Source organism: Bison bison, unplaced genomic scaffold (assembly GCF_000754665.1).
Source record: "Bison bison bison isolate TAMUID 2011002044 unplaced genomic scaffold, Bison_UMD1.0 scf7180017864102, whole genome shotgun sequence".
Taxonomy (NCBI): domain Eukaryota; kingdom Metazoa; phylum Chordata; class Mammalia; order Artiodactyla; family Bovidae; genus Bison; species Bison bison.
Window position 1 is genome coordinate 101331 of NW_011494674.1, and position 18660 is coordinate 119990.

An 18660-nucleotide genomic window follows, 5' to 3' on the forward strand; every position below is an offset into this window, starting at 1 on the left:
CAACAGAGGATGAGATGGCTGGATGGCATCACTGACTCGATGGACGTGAGTCTGAGTGAACTCCAGGAGTTGGTGATGGACAGGGAGGCCTGGCATGCTGCGATTCATGGGGTCGCAAAGAGTTGGACACGACTGAGCAACTGAACTGAACTGAACTGAACTGAATGAAGATTCTGGTTGCTTCTGCCAATCCCTCTCATTTTGGCAAGTGCCCTGACTTTCACATATATATCCTCTGCCTCAGATTGAATATGTTTTCAGGAAAGCAGATTGCCCCCACTTGAATCAAGCCTAAACTCACCCACGGACCCTTGCTGAAGTTTCCCGTTCAAAGGCTGAAAAGTCACACAACACAGGTAAATGCAGCCTAAGAGGGATAGCTTCTTTTCTCTTCTGAGTGCACTTCTGGAAGGGACCCCAACCCCATCTCTGCACTGAACAGCTCAGGAAGCTGTAGCCATCCTGGGATCATATGGAGCTGAAGAATGAAGCTTATGTCACAGAAAGCAGAAATGAGATGAAAAGAATAAGGATCAGATCTTTCATGACAACTCTGAGTCAGTGAATTAAACCAACGGAAACTTAATGTGCTTCTGATGAGTGAAATAAGCTAGCACTTTAGTATTTAACCAGTTAGAGCTGGGTTTTCTGTTATCTGCAACCAGATGCATCTTAAAAGATCCACTGCACATTTTATAAGCAAGGGAATGCCTGTTTTTTTTGATTGAATTAGATTAACAGACTGCTAAAACAACATATCAGAGTTCTGAATATTTTTCTGCTGTCATATTTTGCAGTGTTACCATACTAAGAACTGCTATTTGTCTTCAGGTTGTTTTGTTGAGAAATGTGGCAAACTGTGTCAGTCAGTTTATTCTGTAATTACAGAGGAGCTTCAGTATGCTGTAATTGCCATTCTACAGAAGGCAATTAGCATGGGGTTAATACCAGATGAACAAGAAAAATAACATTCAGAAAATAAAACATATAGCAAAACAATGTATTTAATAGTGCATTGGTTTTATTGATGGCAGAAGAAAAAATTCTTCTACTTGTAAAAGTTGCTTTATTTAACTTTGTATTTTTTCCCCATTCTTTATGTGGGTTGAATTTTTTTTCCCCCTAAAATCTGCCTTTTAGTTCTCCAAATAATAATATCCACCATGTCTGCATCTTACTCCGAAGGGAAAGCAGGAGGTCTATCAACAGGTTCTGACCAGGATGATTCAGTCAACAGCTCCTTTCTTCATAAAGACTCTATTTAAGAAGAGAAGAAGAGAGTGAAATTGGCACCTCAACTTAACTTCTTCATACACACACTGCTGAAACCTACCTGTAACTGTGAAGTGTTTATACAAATATCAATAGATCACAAGCAGAGCAAACTGGACACTGCTAATTTATAAACATAATTTCTATAAATCAGTACATAAACAAAAAGCAAAGTCTTTAAAAAATAAGTTTTCCTTCTAGAAATTTTTAAAGTACATCTCTGTCACTGTTAGTCCCTCTATTGCTAGCACGTTGCTTCAGGAATCTGGATTAACTGAGCAGAGTTTAACAGAGGGTGACCTAAAAAAGATGCAATCTGCCACTGAATCACATCTACCCCCATCCTACCCACCTCCATTTCCCCTATGAACCCCTCTGAGCTGGTTCAGTCTCTCAGGTAATTTACCTAAGCCTGTTGCCTCCCTTGCCTGCTCCCCACCTTTATCAGATGCCACTCTAGCAGAAATGCTGTGGGTGGCGACAACAGAGAAGGCTGAGAGAGGTGGTGAGAGAGGCCCTATTTGCTCCAGTCCTGTTTCAGCTTCATGGAGGAAAGAAACTGGGTGGGCAGGGACGGGAAGCATTCCCATGGCTGCATTCAAACGGCTCATAAGTCCTCTGAAGTCAACAGTCTCCTGATTAGAAACTAGAGATTTGGGTACTACTGTCCTCACATGATGCCTCTCCTGCTGGCTTCATGGGGTTCTATAACATCTATCTTTATAGTGATCATTTCCCTGACCTTGATTTGAAAAATTTTGCACAAGGATGCTGCTCTAGATTGTCTTAAAAAAAAAAAAACACAAACAGAAAGCCATCCTAAAATACATCTTCTACTAGCTAAAAATGGTGTTAAAACCTAGACCTTGGAAAATAAACAAGGTCATGATATTTATATAGTAATGTATGCTTCGCTATTGGTTTCAAAGGGGCTTCCCTGGTGGCTCAGCACTAAAGAATCCACCTGCAACGCAGGAGACGTGGGTTCAATCCCTTGGTCAGGAAGATCCCCTGGAGAGGGAAGTGGCAACCCACTCCAGAATCTCATGGACAGAGGTGCCTCGAGGGCTACAGTCTACAGGGTCACAAAAGAGTTGGACAACTAAACAACAACTATGCTTAGTGATCAGCTTCAAGGTTTTGGTTAATATGTAAAACTATGAAGACTATTCTTTCATCAAAGAAACTAGAAGTGAAATTTAAACTGAGTCACCATTCACTAAACCACTCTACATACTGAGCCTTAACCTCCATGGCAGTAGGGAACCTCCTCTGATGTGTCAAACAAAGTCTACACAGGTCTGCCATTTCTCTCTTTTCACAGCAAAACTCGAAGCTCTAACTACTCTTCAGCTGCTGCTGCTACTGCTACATCGCTTCAGTTGTGTCCTACTCTGTGTGACCCCATAGACGACAGCCCACCAGGCTCCCCCGTCCCTGGGATTCTCCAGGCAAGAACACTGGAGTGGGTTGCCATTTCCTTCTCCAATGCATGAAAGTAAAAAGTAAAAGTGAAGTCGCTCAGTTGTGTCCGACTCCTAGCGACCCCGCAGACTGCAGCCTACCAGGCTCCTCCGTTCATGGGATTTGCCAGCCAAGAGTACCAGAGTGGGTTGCCATTGCCTTCTCTGACTCTTCAGCTAGACCAATGCAATAGCTTCCTAGATTCTTTTCCTTCTGGTGCTTAATCCATCCTATATCCAACAGCAGTATTTCTTAAGCTTAATTTTGATCATATCATTCTTATTCAGAAGTTCATGACAGCACTGAACACATCAAGGTCAAACTCTTAAGGAGTCTAAAGTGATACTCTTCTGCCACCATCAGTAATGCTGTTTTGGTTCACACATTCTCTAATAGCCACTGCCTCTTCTCTTCTTCATATCTTTCTCAGCTTTTAGATTATCTTCAGAGGACTCTACCCCACCATGAAAGTGAAGCTTTAAAATGCATCTGTAAAACTAAATTCAGTTCAGTTGCTCAGTTGTGTCTGACTCTTTGTGATCCCATGGACTGTAGCAAGCCATCGCCAATTCTTGGAGTTTACTCAAACTCATGTCCATAGAGTCGGTGATGCCATCCAACCATCTCATCCTCTGTTGTCCCTTTCTTCTCCTGCCTTCAATCTTTCCCAGCATCAGGGTATTTTCAAATGAGTCAGTTCCTCGCATCAAGTGGCCTAAGTATTGTGAAAGAAAACTAAATCAACTCTACTAAAAAAAAAAAAAAACTCTCTAAATCCTGCCCCTACTAACTGGTATCTAATTTCTAGGACACCAATCATGCCAGAAAGCTTTTCAAAGGCACATAATTTGGTCCCTTTCACTGGTTAAAGAACTATGGACACCCTATCCACAACTGCTCTTACTTCTAAGTTGTCTGTAATAATCACAAGTCCAGATAATAGAGGTTTGGGCCCTCTCCTCCCTCAGGGCCTGGATCTAACTTGCCACCACTTTTTCTCAGACCTAGGCCTATTTCCCATATTGCTCTCTTGAGACCTGCTCCTCTCACTGAGTCCTAACTCCCAGGTATCTCCTACTTTTGCTAATCACTGATATTGTCTTAGTACCAGCCTCAAGCAGAATCCAACTCCCTTTGCACCTCTGGGGAAGTATATGAATGTGTAGGGGTTGGGGGTTGGTGTAGGAGACTTGTAAAAAAACTCCTTAGGGCAATCGAAGAATATGTAAATTACACATAAACAACTTTATCAAAATATACTGACTTAAGAAAACACTTACTGAGCAGCTACTATGGCATTCATCATCTAGCAAAGTACTCAAAACATAAAAAGAAAGACAACTATGAACTTAAAAAAAAAGTGATAAAAAGTTCATGTTTATAGTTGCTGGAAGTCAAGTCAAATGGTTGGATACAATATATACCTTGTTTTTAAATGATTGAAGTTAAATGGAAACTAGGAACGAGGAAATAATAAAGTATCTTTTCACTGAAGAAGAAAATAATATATTCAGTTGTGTGACAAAAGCAAAAAGTATAATCCTTGTTGCTGAACTTCCCATTCAAAGAGAGTATATTTAATTCTACTTCATTATCTTCTATAACATATGTCTGAACTAAGTGCAACATGGAAACTTACATTACCATATGTAAAATAGATAACCAATGAGAATTTGCTGTATGGCTCAGGAAACTCAAACAGGGGCTCTGTATCAATCTAGAGGGGTGGGGTGGCACGGGAGCGGGGGGAGATGGGAGGGAGATTCAAAAGGGAGGGGATATATGTATACTGTTGTGGTTTGACAGAAAACAACAAAATTCTGTAAAGTAATTATCCTTCAATAAAGAAAAATAAATTTTAAAAATGAATAAATAAAGTTTTTCAACTAAGATCACATGTGTCTTGCTTAATTAATTAATTTTTAGGATACATTTTGCAGTGAGGTTTTTTTAGTGATACCATTATGGTACTGTTTTCTGCCAAAATTAATTTTCTTTACTGTGAGGATTTTCCATGTCAACAGTACAATCCAAAACAAGCATCTGGGAAAGATGGGAGTTTTAACTCAAGGTACGTAGAGAACCACTAAGATTGTAATGTTTTAGTTGACTAGGAACAGTCTGCATTGTACATTCTGATACAAATAAGCTATGATTACCCCAGGGCTAACATTCATCGTTTACTTTTAAGCAGTGTACTCTTTTTCAAAGGAAATTTTTGATGGAGCCCTAATGTAGAAAACATTAGGAAAAGGTAATGGGAAAGGTCAGTTTTCATTCCAATCCCAAAGAAAGGCAATGCCAAAGAATGCTCAAACTACTGCACAATTGCACTCATCTCACACACTAGTAAAGTAATGCTCAAAATTCTCCAAGCCAGGCTTCAGCAATATGTGAACCGTGAACTTCCAGATGTTCAAGCTGGATTTAGAAAAGGCAGAGGAACCAGAGATCAAATTGTCAACATCCGTTGGATCATCAAAAAAGCAAGAGCACTCCAAAAAAACATCTATTTCTGCTTTATTGATTATGTCAAAGCCTTTGACTGTGTGGACCACAACAAATTCTGGAAAATTCTTAAAGAGATGGGGATACCAGACCACCTGACCTGCCTCTTGAGAAACCTATATGCAGGTCAGGAAGCAACAGTTAGAACTGGACATGGAACAACACACTGCTTCCAAACAAGAAAAGGAGTACATCAAGACTGCATATTGTCACCCTGCTTATTTAACTTATATGCAGAGTACATCATGAGAAATGCTGGGCTAGAAGAAACAAATTGCCAGGAGAAATATCAATAACCTCAGATATGCAGATGACACCACCCTTATGGCAGAAAGTGAAGAGGAACTAAAAAGCCTCTTGATGAAGGTGAAAGAGGAAAGTGAAAAACTTGGCTTAAAACTCAACATTCAGAAAACAAAGATCATGGCATCTGATCCCATCACTTCATGGGAAATAGATGGGGAAATAGATGGGGAAAGAGTGGAAACAGTGTCAGACTTTATTTTTTGGGGCTCCAAAATCACTGCAGATGGTGACTGCAGCCATGACATTAAAAGACACTTACTCCTTGGAAGAAAAGTTATGACCAACCTAGATAGCATATTCAAAAGCAGAGACGTTACTTTGCCAACAAAGGTCCGTCTAGTCAAGGCTATGGTTTTTCCAGTGGTCATGTATGGATGTGAGAGTTGGACTGTGAAGAAAGCTGAGCACCAAAGAATTGATGCTTTTGAACTGTGGTGTTGAAGAAGACTCTTGAGAGTCCTTTGGACTGCAAGGAGATCCAACCAGTCCATCCTAAAGGAGATGAGTCCTGAATATTCACTGGAAGGACTGATGCTGAAGCTGAAACTCCAGTAATCTGGCCACCTGATGTGAAGAGCTGACTCATTTGAGAAGACCCTGATGTTAGCAAAGACTGAAGGCAGGAGGAGAAGGACAACAGAGGATGAGATGGCTGGATAGCATCATCGACTCAATGGACATGAGTTTGAGTAAACTCAGGGAGATGGTGATGGACAGGCAAGCCTGACAGGCTATAGTCCATGGAGTCACAAAGAGTTGGACATGACTGAGCAACTGAACTGAACTGAACTGAATGTAGAAAACATGAAAGACACTAAAGAAGGGCCCAGAGGACTTACAAGTTCTACCATCGGCTGCACCCTTCCTTATCTTACATCTTGTCTCTACTCGGCCCTGCTTTCAACAGCCCCAGGCATCCTTGAAGCGTCCTAGAGTCCTGCATCTCCTGTCCTATAGTAGTTGGGAGGTTGAGAACCTTTGGTCACCTTTTAAAACCTGTTTTAAACAGTTCAGACACTGGAAAGCTAACAGGGAAGTCTCAGTTTTCATTTACCTTAAATAAGATTTAATTATAAGCACACTGAGCTTATGTTAAAAGTGGATGCTTGACTGTGCACAATGTAATGTTGCTGAAGTCCTTACGTGTACTTTGATTCTGCTTTGGTCAGTTCTTGGCATGCTACAGAAAAATGCCCAAAGTCAAGAATCAGCTCTTCTGTGATACCATGGGCACGTCTGTCTACTTGACAGTCTTGTAATAAGTGCAAAGAAAAACCAATAATAAAAGGGAAAAGGTGCTATCCTGGCTCACTGGGGTAAATCAGAAGTCAAACAGCATTAGGCTTCTGTTCCAGGCAAACTATTACATAAGAAGCAAAGGGCTAGAAAATATAAGAAAATATTTCTTCACTTAGGATGACACAACTAATTTTGAACCAATGAAAGAGTTTTGGGAAGCTGGAGAAGATCTTGGAACAATGGTGTCCAGAAATATAACGTGAGACATATATGATTTTTAATTTTCTAGTAGCCACATTAAAAAGTAAAATTAAATAGGTGAAATTGATTGTAGTAACGTTTTGTTTAGTTCAATCTATTAAAATATTATCATTTTAACATATAATCAATACAACTTGCTGAGTTTTTTTCAAACTAAGTGTTTGAAATATGGTATTCATTCTTTATTTATAGAACATTTCAATTCAGGCTAGCTGCATTTCCAGTGCTAAACAGTCCTGGCTGCTGTGAGGAACTGAGAGAGTCACTGAGTAGGGGACACACACAACGTAGATAACAGCTTTGTCAGAATGAACAGCTGAAATAAGGAATTGGGAACAATTTATTAAAAATTCTCAGTAGTCTTTCTACTGAGAAGAGACTAAGAAAAAAGATATAAAGTCTAAAAGAGTGTTTATGTGATATATAGCAAAAGCTCGAATGTGAAAACTCTAAGTATTAAAAGAAATATCCAAGAGTCCTGGCATAAGGAAAATATAGAAATGTTATCAAAGATGGCAAAAGTATTTCTTTCTAAGAATGTACTAAGAATTAAGGTCTCTGTTCATCAAAATGAAATGCCTTAGATTGGTCCCATAATTAGCTGACTTCTTTGTTACATCTTCCTTATTAATGAAGATGATTTTCAGATAGTAACCTTCTTTCTGAAACTCTAGGATGAAAGAATCTGGATCAACAGCATAAGGCTCCTAAATTACATCTCAATAAGCAGTAAGGCTGTCTTCACTGAATTCCTGAAGATACATATGAAACGCTTCCTCTTTCTTAAAAAGGATGGAAATTAATCAAACAACAAAAAGATAAACTCAGTTATCTAGGTTGATAAGTATCTGGTCCTTTGTTTTCTTTTATCTTTTTCCTACTTTTAAACTTATAGTCATTTCACTGATTGTCATCACCTTCAATAGAAAAGAGTTGGTAGAGAGAAAAAAGGGGATTAAGGATAGCATTTGTGGGGAAAGCTCCGGAGGAAAAGTAGTTTGTTAACTATGGTATTATCTTAAATACTTTATAACTGAAAGTAGTTTTAAAATATCAGTTTTCTTCTATTACAGGCAAACCTCAGAGATATTGAGGGTTTGGTTGCAGACCACCACAATAAAGTGAATATTGTAACAAAGCAACTCACACTAAGTTTTTGGTTTTCCAGTGCATATAAAAACTTTATTCACACTAAACTGCTGTCTACTGAGTGTGCAATAGCATTATGTCTAAGAACCAATGTACATACCTTAATTAAAAATACTTTATTGCTAAAAAATGTTAACCAATCACCTGAACCTTCAGTGAGTCATAATCATTTCAGAATATTAACATCAAAGACAACTGACCATAGATCACCATAACAAATATAATAATGATGAAGTTTGAAATATTGTAAGGATTACCAAAATGTGACACAAAGACAGAAAGAAAGGGAGCAAATGCTGTTAGAAAAAATGGCACTGACAAGACTTCCCTGACACTGTGTTGCCAGAAACTTCCAATTTGTAGAAAATGCAAATATCTGTGAAGTGTAATCAGGAGAAGCACAATAAAATGAAGTATGCCTGTATGTTATCATGAAATATTAAAACTGTGCTTATATATTTAACACGAGTAGCATCTTTCTGTACGTGGACAGCTTCTCACGATGTAAATGTACCTTGTTGCATTAGTTCCGAGCCCGGGGAGGCTGGTAGAACTGCTGAGTTGGTCGAGTGGATCGTCTTGGCTGGCCGTCACCTCCTCTACGGAACTCAAGAGTTTGGTCATAGGTGCCTTCTTCCTCCTGTTTGCAAAGAGTAGTGATTTAATATGTTCAAAACAGTTCCACGTTTCCTACATTAAATACATTTTACGGTCTCCATTTTGCTATACCCTATTAAGCTGCCCTGGGATGTACATTTGTCAAGTTTTATAATAGAGGGCAGTAGGGAAAAAGAGGAAAAAGAAGTCAAGGACACTGTAAAAACTTTTGGTTGTTGTTAATAGAAGAATGAAATTTATAGTGGTAACATCAGAATCAAATTTAATCTAGAAAAGGAAAATATTTCCACATAATATTATGGTTATCTCCTCAAGTGACATGACATGATGTAGTGCAAACACAGAAAAGCAACATTATAATATAATTTTAATTGAATATTTGGGCTTCTGGGCATTTATCATGGAAGGGGGTTTTGGCAAGATATGGAAAAGGGATTGAGGAGCCACAGAACATTCACCAGCTGTTTTAGTCCTCATCTGATGAAAGGTCCAACATCATTAAGAACCTTATATCTAGAGATAGGAAAAAATAATGGATCGGAATGAAGAGAGAAATATAATTTATATATAAAGAAAGTGTCATGCAAGAAATAGCAATCTCCACAATAAGACACAAACTATTTTCTTCTCATCTTCTTTCTTACTAAGGGTATAGAACCAGCAGTTCAAGGAATAGCATGTATAAATTAGGATAAGCAAAATAAATAGCAGAAAGAGTATAATTAATTACAATATTTGAAAAGGACTTAGCAGCAACAGAAATGTAGCCAAAAGTCACACTGGTTTCTTACTGAGTGCTGCCACCCTGTTATTTTAGTGTTTTAAATTAATGCAGCTATGAAGTACGTTCCTTTTGGAGAGAGACAAAAAAATTGGCTCTCTGAATTATCTGAGCACAATAATTTGCATGATTTAGGAAATTTATGCTATTACTTCCTCCTCCTCCTTACTTTATCACTGAATTTTCCATCCCCAAGGATAGCTTTCCTTTGACCCTAACACTAAATGGAGTTACATGAAAGACTGAGTTCTATTCTTTAATTTTCACAGATCAAACTATTGCAATTTTACTTGATGCAAGTAGAAAGATGCTAAGATAATCTGACCAAATCCTATTATTTAGAAATGATATTTAATATTTGGCATGAACAAATCCCTCATTAATAGGCATTCTCCACAGTATTCTTAAGAAACATTTTTCCATTTTATATATAGGACACTGAAGTCCTGGAAAGCTTTGTGACTTTGCCCTAATATTTCAAAGGTAAATCTGAGTTTTGATTTAGATACTGCTACTTTAAGTCTTAGTCTGCATGTAAAAGAAATAAACCAAGAGCCAAAAATTAATCATCACTCTTAAGGTGCTATCATCACCTAAATAAGAGAATAAAGAAATCTGACAATATATCTGGCAAAACTAACACCATAACAACATTTTACAGACAAACTTCCAGATTAGTTTTCCATCCTCTATGTCCCTTTCATTAATAATTAACCTCAAAATGGCTAGAAGCATTAAACATTTATAATTTAGTAAAGCAATTAAAATACAGTAAGGAAAATTAAAGTGTTCAGGAGAGAATTATTTTTTATCAATATGGTTGCTGCTCTGAATGATTATTTTCAAATATTATAGCTAAATTTGAAAAGAAACTATTTATTGTTATGACATGATATATGAAGCTCTCTGCATATTATGAGAAAGCTGAAAATATATTTGCTGCTGTAGAAGGTGAAATAATTGTTTCAGGGATTAGAATAGAATATTATCATTCTCCACATCCAGAACTGTAGAATTGGTTAGGTCTAAAAATTTATATAGTTTATCAGTAAAATACAGTGTTAAAGGTAGGACACTACATTTGCTGAGTGAGCCAGATTTATATAATAAATATGGCATTGCTATTTGAAAAACTGTCTCTATCGTTTAAAAGATTCTCAGACTATACTAGCCAGAGCCAATTAAATTATTTTATAGAGATGACCAATCATGGGATTTCTTTCATATTATTTGATGTCTTCACAATCATACAAAAAGGAAGCAAAAACTAAAATAGATTCTGATAGCTTGGTTCTCAGTTTTCATCAAAGGCACAATCTTGCTTTTTTAACTTTTAAATATTCCTCCCACAGAGTAGTTGGGGAAAACCTGGTTACCCACAAAAACCACTTCATATAGTCTAGACCTAGTAATTTTTAGCATTTAACGAGCAACTCTTTCCATACAATGCACAGACCAATTTAATAGATCAGTTTCTTTGGATGAAATTTATAACTTTATCTCCTTTTATTTTAGTTTCACTAGTCTGTAACAGCTTTAAAACTAAAAATAAAAAATTAATTTCATAGTTCATGACTATTTGAAAAAATATCTGACACTATTTTGAGCTGGTACATTCCTGGAAAGCCATCTGTTCTGTCCCCCTAGACTTGACAGACATGAAAATCTCTAAACCCAGAGAGGTGATTCTGCCAAGTCACAGAGCTCACTAGAGGAAGAGTCCAGACCAGGACCATTTTATTTCTGACCCAGACAAGGCTCTTTAAAAGACTGGAAACAATTTTCATAAAAATAGAACTGACCCAGGCCATCTTCACTGAAGCTTTTGAGATTTAGAGCCATTTTATTGGGACTCACATTTTTGCTCACCTGAGCCATGCTATCAGATTTACCTGTTTTAAAATACTTAATATTCAAAATGTACCCTCTTCTTCTGCCAATATTTAAACTGCTAAACATTACTCCTTTTAATGAAAAGATACATAATGCAATAGTCATTGTGACACCAACATGAATGAACTGATATTCTGAAAGGAAAAAAAGAGAGCACCAATGCAAAAAGGAGATGCACAACTTCACCTGTAAAACATGCTTGACAGGTCGCAACTACATCCTTCCTGCGTATCATTTTTAGACTTTTACTAGCACAAACTACATCTCGAATGAGAATATAGACAAATACATTATTTCCTCATTTATAAATGAGCTGGGTTAGAAAAGCTCACTATAAATCAGTTACTTGGAACCTGGAATACTTCAATAGGAGATGTGAAACACAAGTAAATACAGGTGAAGTTCTTTGCTCCACAAGTTAAGGTCTGTGCAGCTAGGCATATAAACCAGTATTCTGCAGAAGCGGGTGGTCCTGGACTCTCAGTTCTGGACTGGCAGGGATTTCCCTGCTCCACCAGGGGGAGTGTGGGTGGGAAGCCAATGTCTAGAAACATTTTTGGTTGCTCTATCTGAGTGCTACTGGCAGTTAGAGGGTCTAGACATTTTTGGTTGTTACAAGCTAAAGGAGCAGGGTTGGGGGAGTTGTTACTAGGTCTAATAGGTAGAGGCTATTCTAAATAGCCTGTAATGCACAGGACAGCCCACGCAACAAAGAATCAACCAGTTCTAACATCAACAGTTGAGAAACCCTGGGCTAGTCAAAAGAGGAGGAAACTTCCTACTCCTAAGTGCCAGGGTAGCCTGGAAAATACGAAATTCAGGAAGTTTGGGTTTGCCACCCTTTCCCTTTTTCTTTTTGATATTTCTTCTGCCTCTGTCTCTAATGCCTAAAAGCTGCCTTTATGAGAGCTCTATTTGCTGACAATACTTTGTTTTCTTTTGCTTCAGCAACAGGTTCATATTAACTTACTGAATTGCCTTATCTTAGATTACCATTTCTTCAGCATTTTCACATAGCCATGACTTTATTAGGAGAAAATGATTCTTGATTAATGCTGGGGGTAGGGAACAGGGACAGCAATTCTCTTCACACAAAAAAACTTACTAACAGTCATGTCTAATAGCTATTTTGTGTGTAATTAAAAAAAAATTTTTTTTCTAGTCTGTTCATTTTAACAATTTGCACAGCACTCACAAAAACACAAGTCAGCTTATGAAATATATACCAAGTAGCCTCAAAAATAATCCTGTTGAAAACTGAAATATTTTTTTCTTTAATAAGAAATTTATTTTAAAAATATATAGACATTTGGTTTTGTCTTTTGAACTGAAATATTAATAAGTACATGTCTCCTTGAGTGATTCACATATGAACTACTTTATGAACTTCTAGACTACCTTTACCTGTCTAGTTAGCTTGTGTAGTTAGTTTTTACAAATAGAAACTAATTTTAATAAAATACCTAAGCAAACAGCAATTTTAAAGACAAACCTGCTTTCCCAAAACATCACATAATAAAGGCAAAATTAAAAGAGACAGTAAAAAGATCACTGGTTGCCAAGGGTTGTGGGAATGGAGGGATGAATACACAGAGCACAGATTTTCAGGGCCTTGAAACTACTCTTCATGATAATGTGATGGTAGATACAAGTCACTATACATTTGTGCAAACCCATACAGTGTACACCACGAGTGAATCCTAATGTAAACTAAGGACTGTGGAAACTACTGGGTTAATGTAGGTCTATCAGGTGTACCAAATGTACTCCTCTAGTGGGGGATGTTGATAACTGGGAAAGGCTATGCACGTGTGGAGATGAAGAGAATATGGCAAATCCCATACCTTCTCACAGTTTTGTTGGGAGTCTAAAACTCCTCTAAAAAATAAAGTCTTTAAAAAGAAAAAAAAAAAGGGCTTTAAAGTAGGCCGCCTTAGTGGGATACTTTGTGCCTCATATATAGCTTATGTGGTAGATCCTTAATATTTGATGAAATATTTGTCGACCTGCCTTATTAAAATGGCTCATCTCAATCCATTCAGACTCTTCCTGTGGTTATCAGTAACTAGAATATGAGAATTAAATTTCTTTCATCCTTGGGATGCCATTCATACATTAATTAATGTATGAAAATCACTTTGAAGATTACTGAGCTTTCTGAATTGGCTCAAGGTTGTATTTAATTTTGATTATACCTTGGGTATTCATAACATTTCCTTTTGGTTTCCACTGGAAAATTTTGACCTTTGATTTTACTTTTTAGTCCTAGTATTTAAAATAAAGTACTTCTGCTCCATTCAAAAACAAAAACAAAAAATCACATAATGGATTCCAAAAGTAGAACTTAAACTATTTTAAGTAATCTATTTTAGACAATTATATTAATATTCTATTAGAGTAACTTAAAATTGAATAGTGATTGAAGATTATAGGTAACAGTTTTGCCTACAGAGGCCATATATCATCATTAAGAATGACCCTTAGTTTACCAATTATCCTTGTTTAAAAAATATATTCCAATTCAATATTTACAACTCTAGCACAAAATAAAACTGGGTCTGTAGTAGTATGGAACCACAGACTACAAAACAGATAGTTTATGTAAAGGACAGTTAGTACAAATAACTAAGAAGCTATTATTTGCTCAAATAATTAGCATGATAAACTGAGTTAAAATGTAGGTCTTCTGATTTATAGTCCTGTCTGCCCTTAAGACTATGCTGGCAATGAGGGCAAGAAACACAAATAGCCAATGTCAGAAATGGAAGAGGATTTGGGGATAACCTAGTTGAGCTGATTTAAATTTTAAAAACTGCCATTTTTCACCATCATCATTTCTGGGGTAAATAGGGCACTCTACTGTCAAGTGAAATTTCACATGAATTCCAAAAAAAATGGATGGATCAGGTTACAGTAGGTCTTTTAAAACGTGTATGTGAGCAGTATCTCCCTGGCTTTCTCTTCTTTAGTCCTTCCAAGTTCTGTAAAACACAAAAAAAGCACAGAAACTAAAAACCCAACTTCAGCTTTGGCTGTATACTAGGAACCAACTAGGTTGAACGACTTGATTAATATAAAATGAGCTAGTGAAAGAAAAGGAAGGGGAACATCAGTCTCTGACTCACTTCAGAGTCCTTTGGATGTTATCACAGGGAAAATCTAAACTTCCATGAATTAAATTTCTCAACTGACAATAAAAATTCACCTTCTATACCTAAATGGAAAAAAAAAATCTCAGTCTTCATTGTATAAAAGCAAAATAAGCAAATTTTATAATAAACTAATTTGTTTTTGAAACTTTGAATGAAATAAAACATTTTAGAATAAAGTATAATGCAGAATCATAAATCTCTCTTTCCCTCAGAGCAGTTCTAAGATCACCTCTTTAATATACCATGTCCAGTAATAATTTATTTTAACCAAACATTTCATGGCAGGAAAAAAAAAAACACACTCATTCAAACAAAACCCAAAATCTGATTCAAAGTCTAGTTACTAACCAACTGGTCTTAGATACATGGCTGACATAATATAATGTTTTCATTCCTATATCATGTAGAATTTCAGGATAACTTTCACTATGTTCTGACATTCTATTTTTAGAAAAGAGTATATTCTCTAAAGATACATAAGAATTATGTAAGAATTACTGAGGATTCTATTAGATATTAGGAAATCATCTGATTCTTTAGATGAAGGGTTTTCTTCTATATTCTGCCAATTAAAGTACTACCTAAATAAGACATTTAAATTTCAACATGGAAGAAAACTGGATGTTTAAATGATAGTAGAAAGATCCTCTGGAGGAGAAAACGGCAACCCACTCCAGTATATTTGCCTAGAGAATTCTATGGACAGAGGAGCTTGGCGGGCTACAGTCCGTGGGGTCACAAAGTGTTGGACATGATTGTGCATACATGCATGCAACAAATGTAATACTAATCACCACTGATTTTCTTCTAACATCATTAAGATCTTCTACCTTTTAATACAAAGTAGTCAAGCTATTTTTGGCTGCTTACACACTCAAGAAAATGCAACTCAATATCAAAAGGCTGCATCCATATTAAAACTAAGAGAGGAGGAAACATGTTACCCTTAGAAAACTTCAAGTTTGATACAGAAATATAGATATTCTTGCATTCAAAAATACATCCAATTTTATTTAAAATTTGGAATAGAAAAAGGGGAATGAATGATTGTTCTACTATATATCTGGCATTTTATCTCATTTAATCCTTGCAACAATGCTTTGAAATACTTAATCCCATTTGAAGCTCCAATACTTTGGCCACCTGATGCAAAGAGCTAACTCACTGGAAAAGACCCTGATGCTGGGAAAGATTGAAGGCGGGAGGAGAAGGGGATAACACAGGATGAGGTGGCTGGATGGCATCAACAATTCAATGGACATGAGTTTGAGCAAACTTCAGGAGATGGTGAAGGACATGGAAGCCTGGCATGCTGCAGTCCATGGGGGTCACAGTCAGACACGACTTAGCAACTGAACAACAATCTCTCTACAGATGAAAAACCTAAGGCTTAGAAGTAACTTACCCAAAGTTACGTGAGTGGCTGTGCTTCAGTAAGATCCCTGGGCTGTCTGCTGCTAAGCTCTTGCCATGGCATCACAGTGTTTGTTTTACACTACTTTCATGTAGTTTTGCTTATTTTTTTCTAATAGCTAGCTTAAGATTAATTTAAAATAAATAGATGGCTTCTGCCCTGAGGCTAGTGTAAACATCACTTAATGGCCAGCATTTTTGTTACAATGCTATAGTGAAATCCAAAGAATGAATATATGATTTGTATAAATGTATACCTCTCTCCAACTCATTTCCTCTTTAAAGCTAAGATTAAATAGACTCCAAAACCTTGTCCAGAAGTCAGGGTAGGAAGCGTATTTCTGCTTCAAAAGATGCCAATTGACCCAGATTTCCGTAAGAGATACTTTAACATGGCACTGGTATTTAAGACCTCAGTCTATTAGTTCAGATCTGAGTTTAGACTCTACCAGATATATTACTCTACTTCTCTATATCTCAGTTTTCTCATATAGACAACAGTAATCAACTCACAGGTTTACAAGGAGAATTACATGATATAATACCTATAAAGTGTTTAGCAAGTAAACCATCTATGTTATCTATTATTTGGAATTTAGTAATTCTTTGACAATTATATATACATGCCCACTTCAATTAAACAATCAAGACACATATTTTGCTAAAAGTCAGAAAGTTTTTTGTAACAGTATTTCTAAAATTGCTTTGGTCAGATAAGGAAAGTGAAGCCACTGTAGAAAATGAAAGAGCCAATGCAAGGAGACTCCTGTCACCTGCCTACCTTTCATTTCTTCAGAAATTTACAAAATATCTATACACAAAAACTAGTGTTTTCACAGTATAAATCATTCCACTGTTAACTCTGTTTTTTCTTTTAGGAAGAGGTCGTTTTCTTTCTTAATTATAGATAAAAAGGGCAAATAGAACAAAGAGAAGGAGGAGATTAGCAAAGACACATTGCTAAAAATGATCAGTCAAAAGTTAAAGACACTATTCACATAAAATATGAGTGCTTGAAAAAAAGCTAGAAATAAACTAACGTGATTAACTTCTTTGAACATCTTGCCTTAAATATCAATACCATATCCTTAAAATTTTATCAAATGCCATAAAAAGAAACCAGTTAGAACACTATTTAAAAAGTAGAAGTATAGTAATGATGATTAATAATGAAAAATGGCTATCTATTCCTGGTGGTATGTTTTCAAGACAATGCCTATAAATTATTCTTGCAAAAGTAAGTGCTTTCCAAATATGCTAATTGAGCAAATATGTTTTAGAATATTTTATAGTTAAAACTTATGAGCACTAATCACAAATGGTTAATCATTTCAGTCCCTCAGAATTTATCATTTTTACATCTTAAACTGGTAGCTAATATAACATACTTTAAGAATGGATTAACTAACTCTTTTTCTAAAAGTAATTAATTGAAAGTGTCAGTCGCTCAGTCATGTCCAACTCTTTGCCACCCCATGGACTGTAGCCTACCAGGGTCCTCTGTCCATGGAGTTCGCCAGGTAAAAATACTGGAGTGGATTGCCATGCCCTTCTCCAGGAGATCATCCCAATCCAGGGATCGAACCTGGGTCTCCTGGATTGCAGGCATATTCTTTATCATCTGAACCACCACAGAAGCCCATAATTACCACATCATAATGCCAGACTCCTTTTTATTCCACAGCAGTCAGCCCAATACATTTTATGTAACTGACTTTACATAGCATACCATAACTATGTAACTGACTACTTTCAAATAGTTATGGTATGCTTCAATGACCTGTAATACAGAATAAAGAAACAGAAATAGGAAAAAAAAAAAATCTCCATGTCAAATTGATAAAATGCAGGCCAGATCTTTGCCATTAAAAAATACTGAGTGTTGGAATAGGAAAAGAAGATTACTTGACATGCTTTATGTAAGAAAAAAGTTGCAATACCTAATAGTATAGAAATAAAATCATTTGCCAATGTTTTCACCCTCTCAGTGAAAGTTAAGGAACATAACCAGGAAAAGAATAAAAATTTGAAACTTACAGTACTCATCTGTAAGATTACAAAGTAACAAACATCATTTTTACATTTAAATCCCATATATACCCAGCAACCCATATTAACAATATTTACATAATGAACTAAAATTACTTTTCTTTGGTGAACATAAAGATAACAGATGCTTAAGAGTCCTTACCAGTTATCAGGCTAGTTAATAAAACCCATAGCTTTAGCCTTGTGAGGTGCCCCAGGAGTCAATGATCTCATCTTTGAGGTATAAAACTCATCCCCTCACATCACATGCAGATGGTGTGATGGTCCTGTCTCCTTCAAACAGCTGGAGAAGGACGCTCAGGCATTCTCAGGCAGCCTGTTTCATTCTCTAGAAAGTATAAACTACCTGGGCTTTCTAGTTAAGTCTATTTCTTTCGCTGCATGAAAGATTTTAAATTATTTTAAAACACATACTATACCTTTCTTTAGTCTTCTATTTTCTAAAATCAAAAGACTAATTTCCTGGAATTATTTGTCAAATACCATTATTTCCTGAATCTCCCATCATCTTGATCATCTTTTACTTCAGACATTTTAATATTTACTATTCTATAT

General features: G+C 36.4%; 1 protein-coding gene across 1 annotated transcript in view; it reads right to left on the reverse strand.

Moving 5' to 3' along the window:
- Positions 1–1003: 1003 nt before the first annotated feature.
- Positions 1004–18660, reverse strand: part of TDRD3 (tudor domain containing 3) — a 153023-nt gene continuing 135366 nt past the window's right edge. The window contains exons 12-13 of the mRNA XM_010838658.1: positions 8714–8839; positions 1004–1257 (exon numbers count right to left, since the gene is read on the reverse strand). Of these exons, the coding sequence (XP_010836960.1) occupies positions 8723–8839 (117 nt within the window). The 3' untranslated portion in view covers positions 1004–1257; positions 8714–8722. The remainder of the gene's footprint in view (positions 1258–8713; positions 8840–18660) is intronic.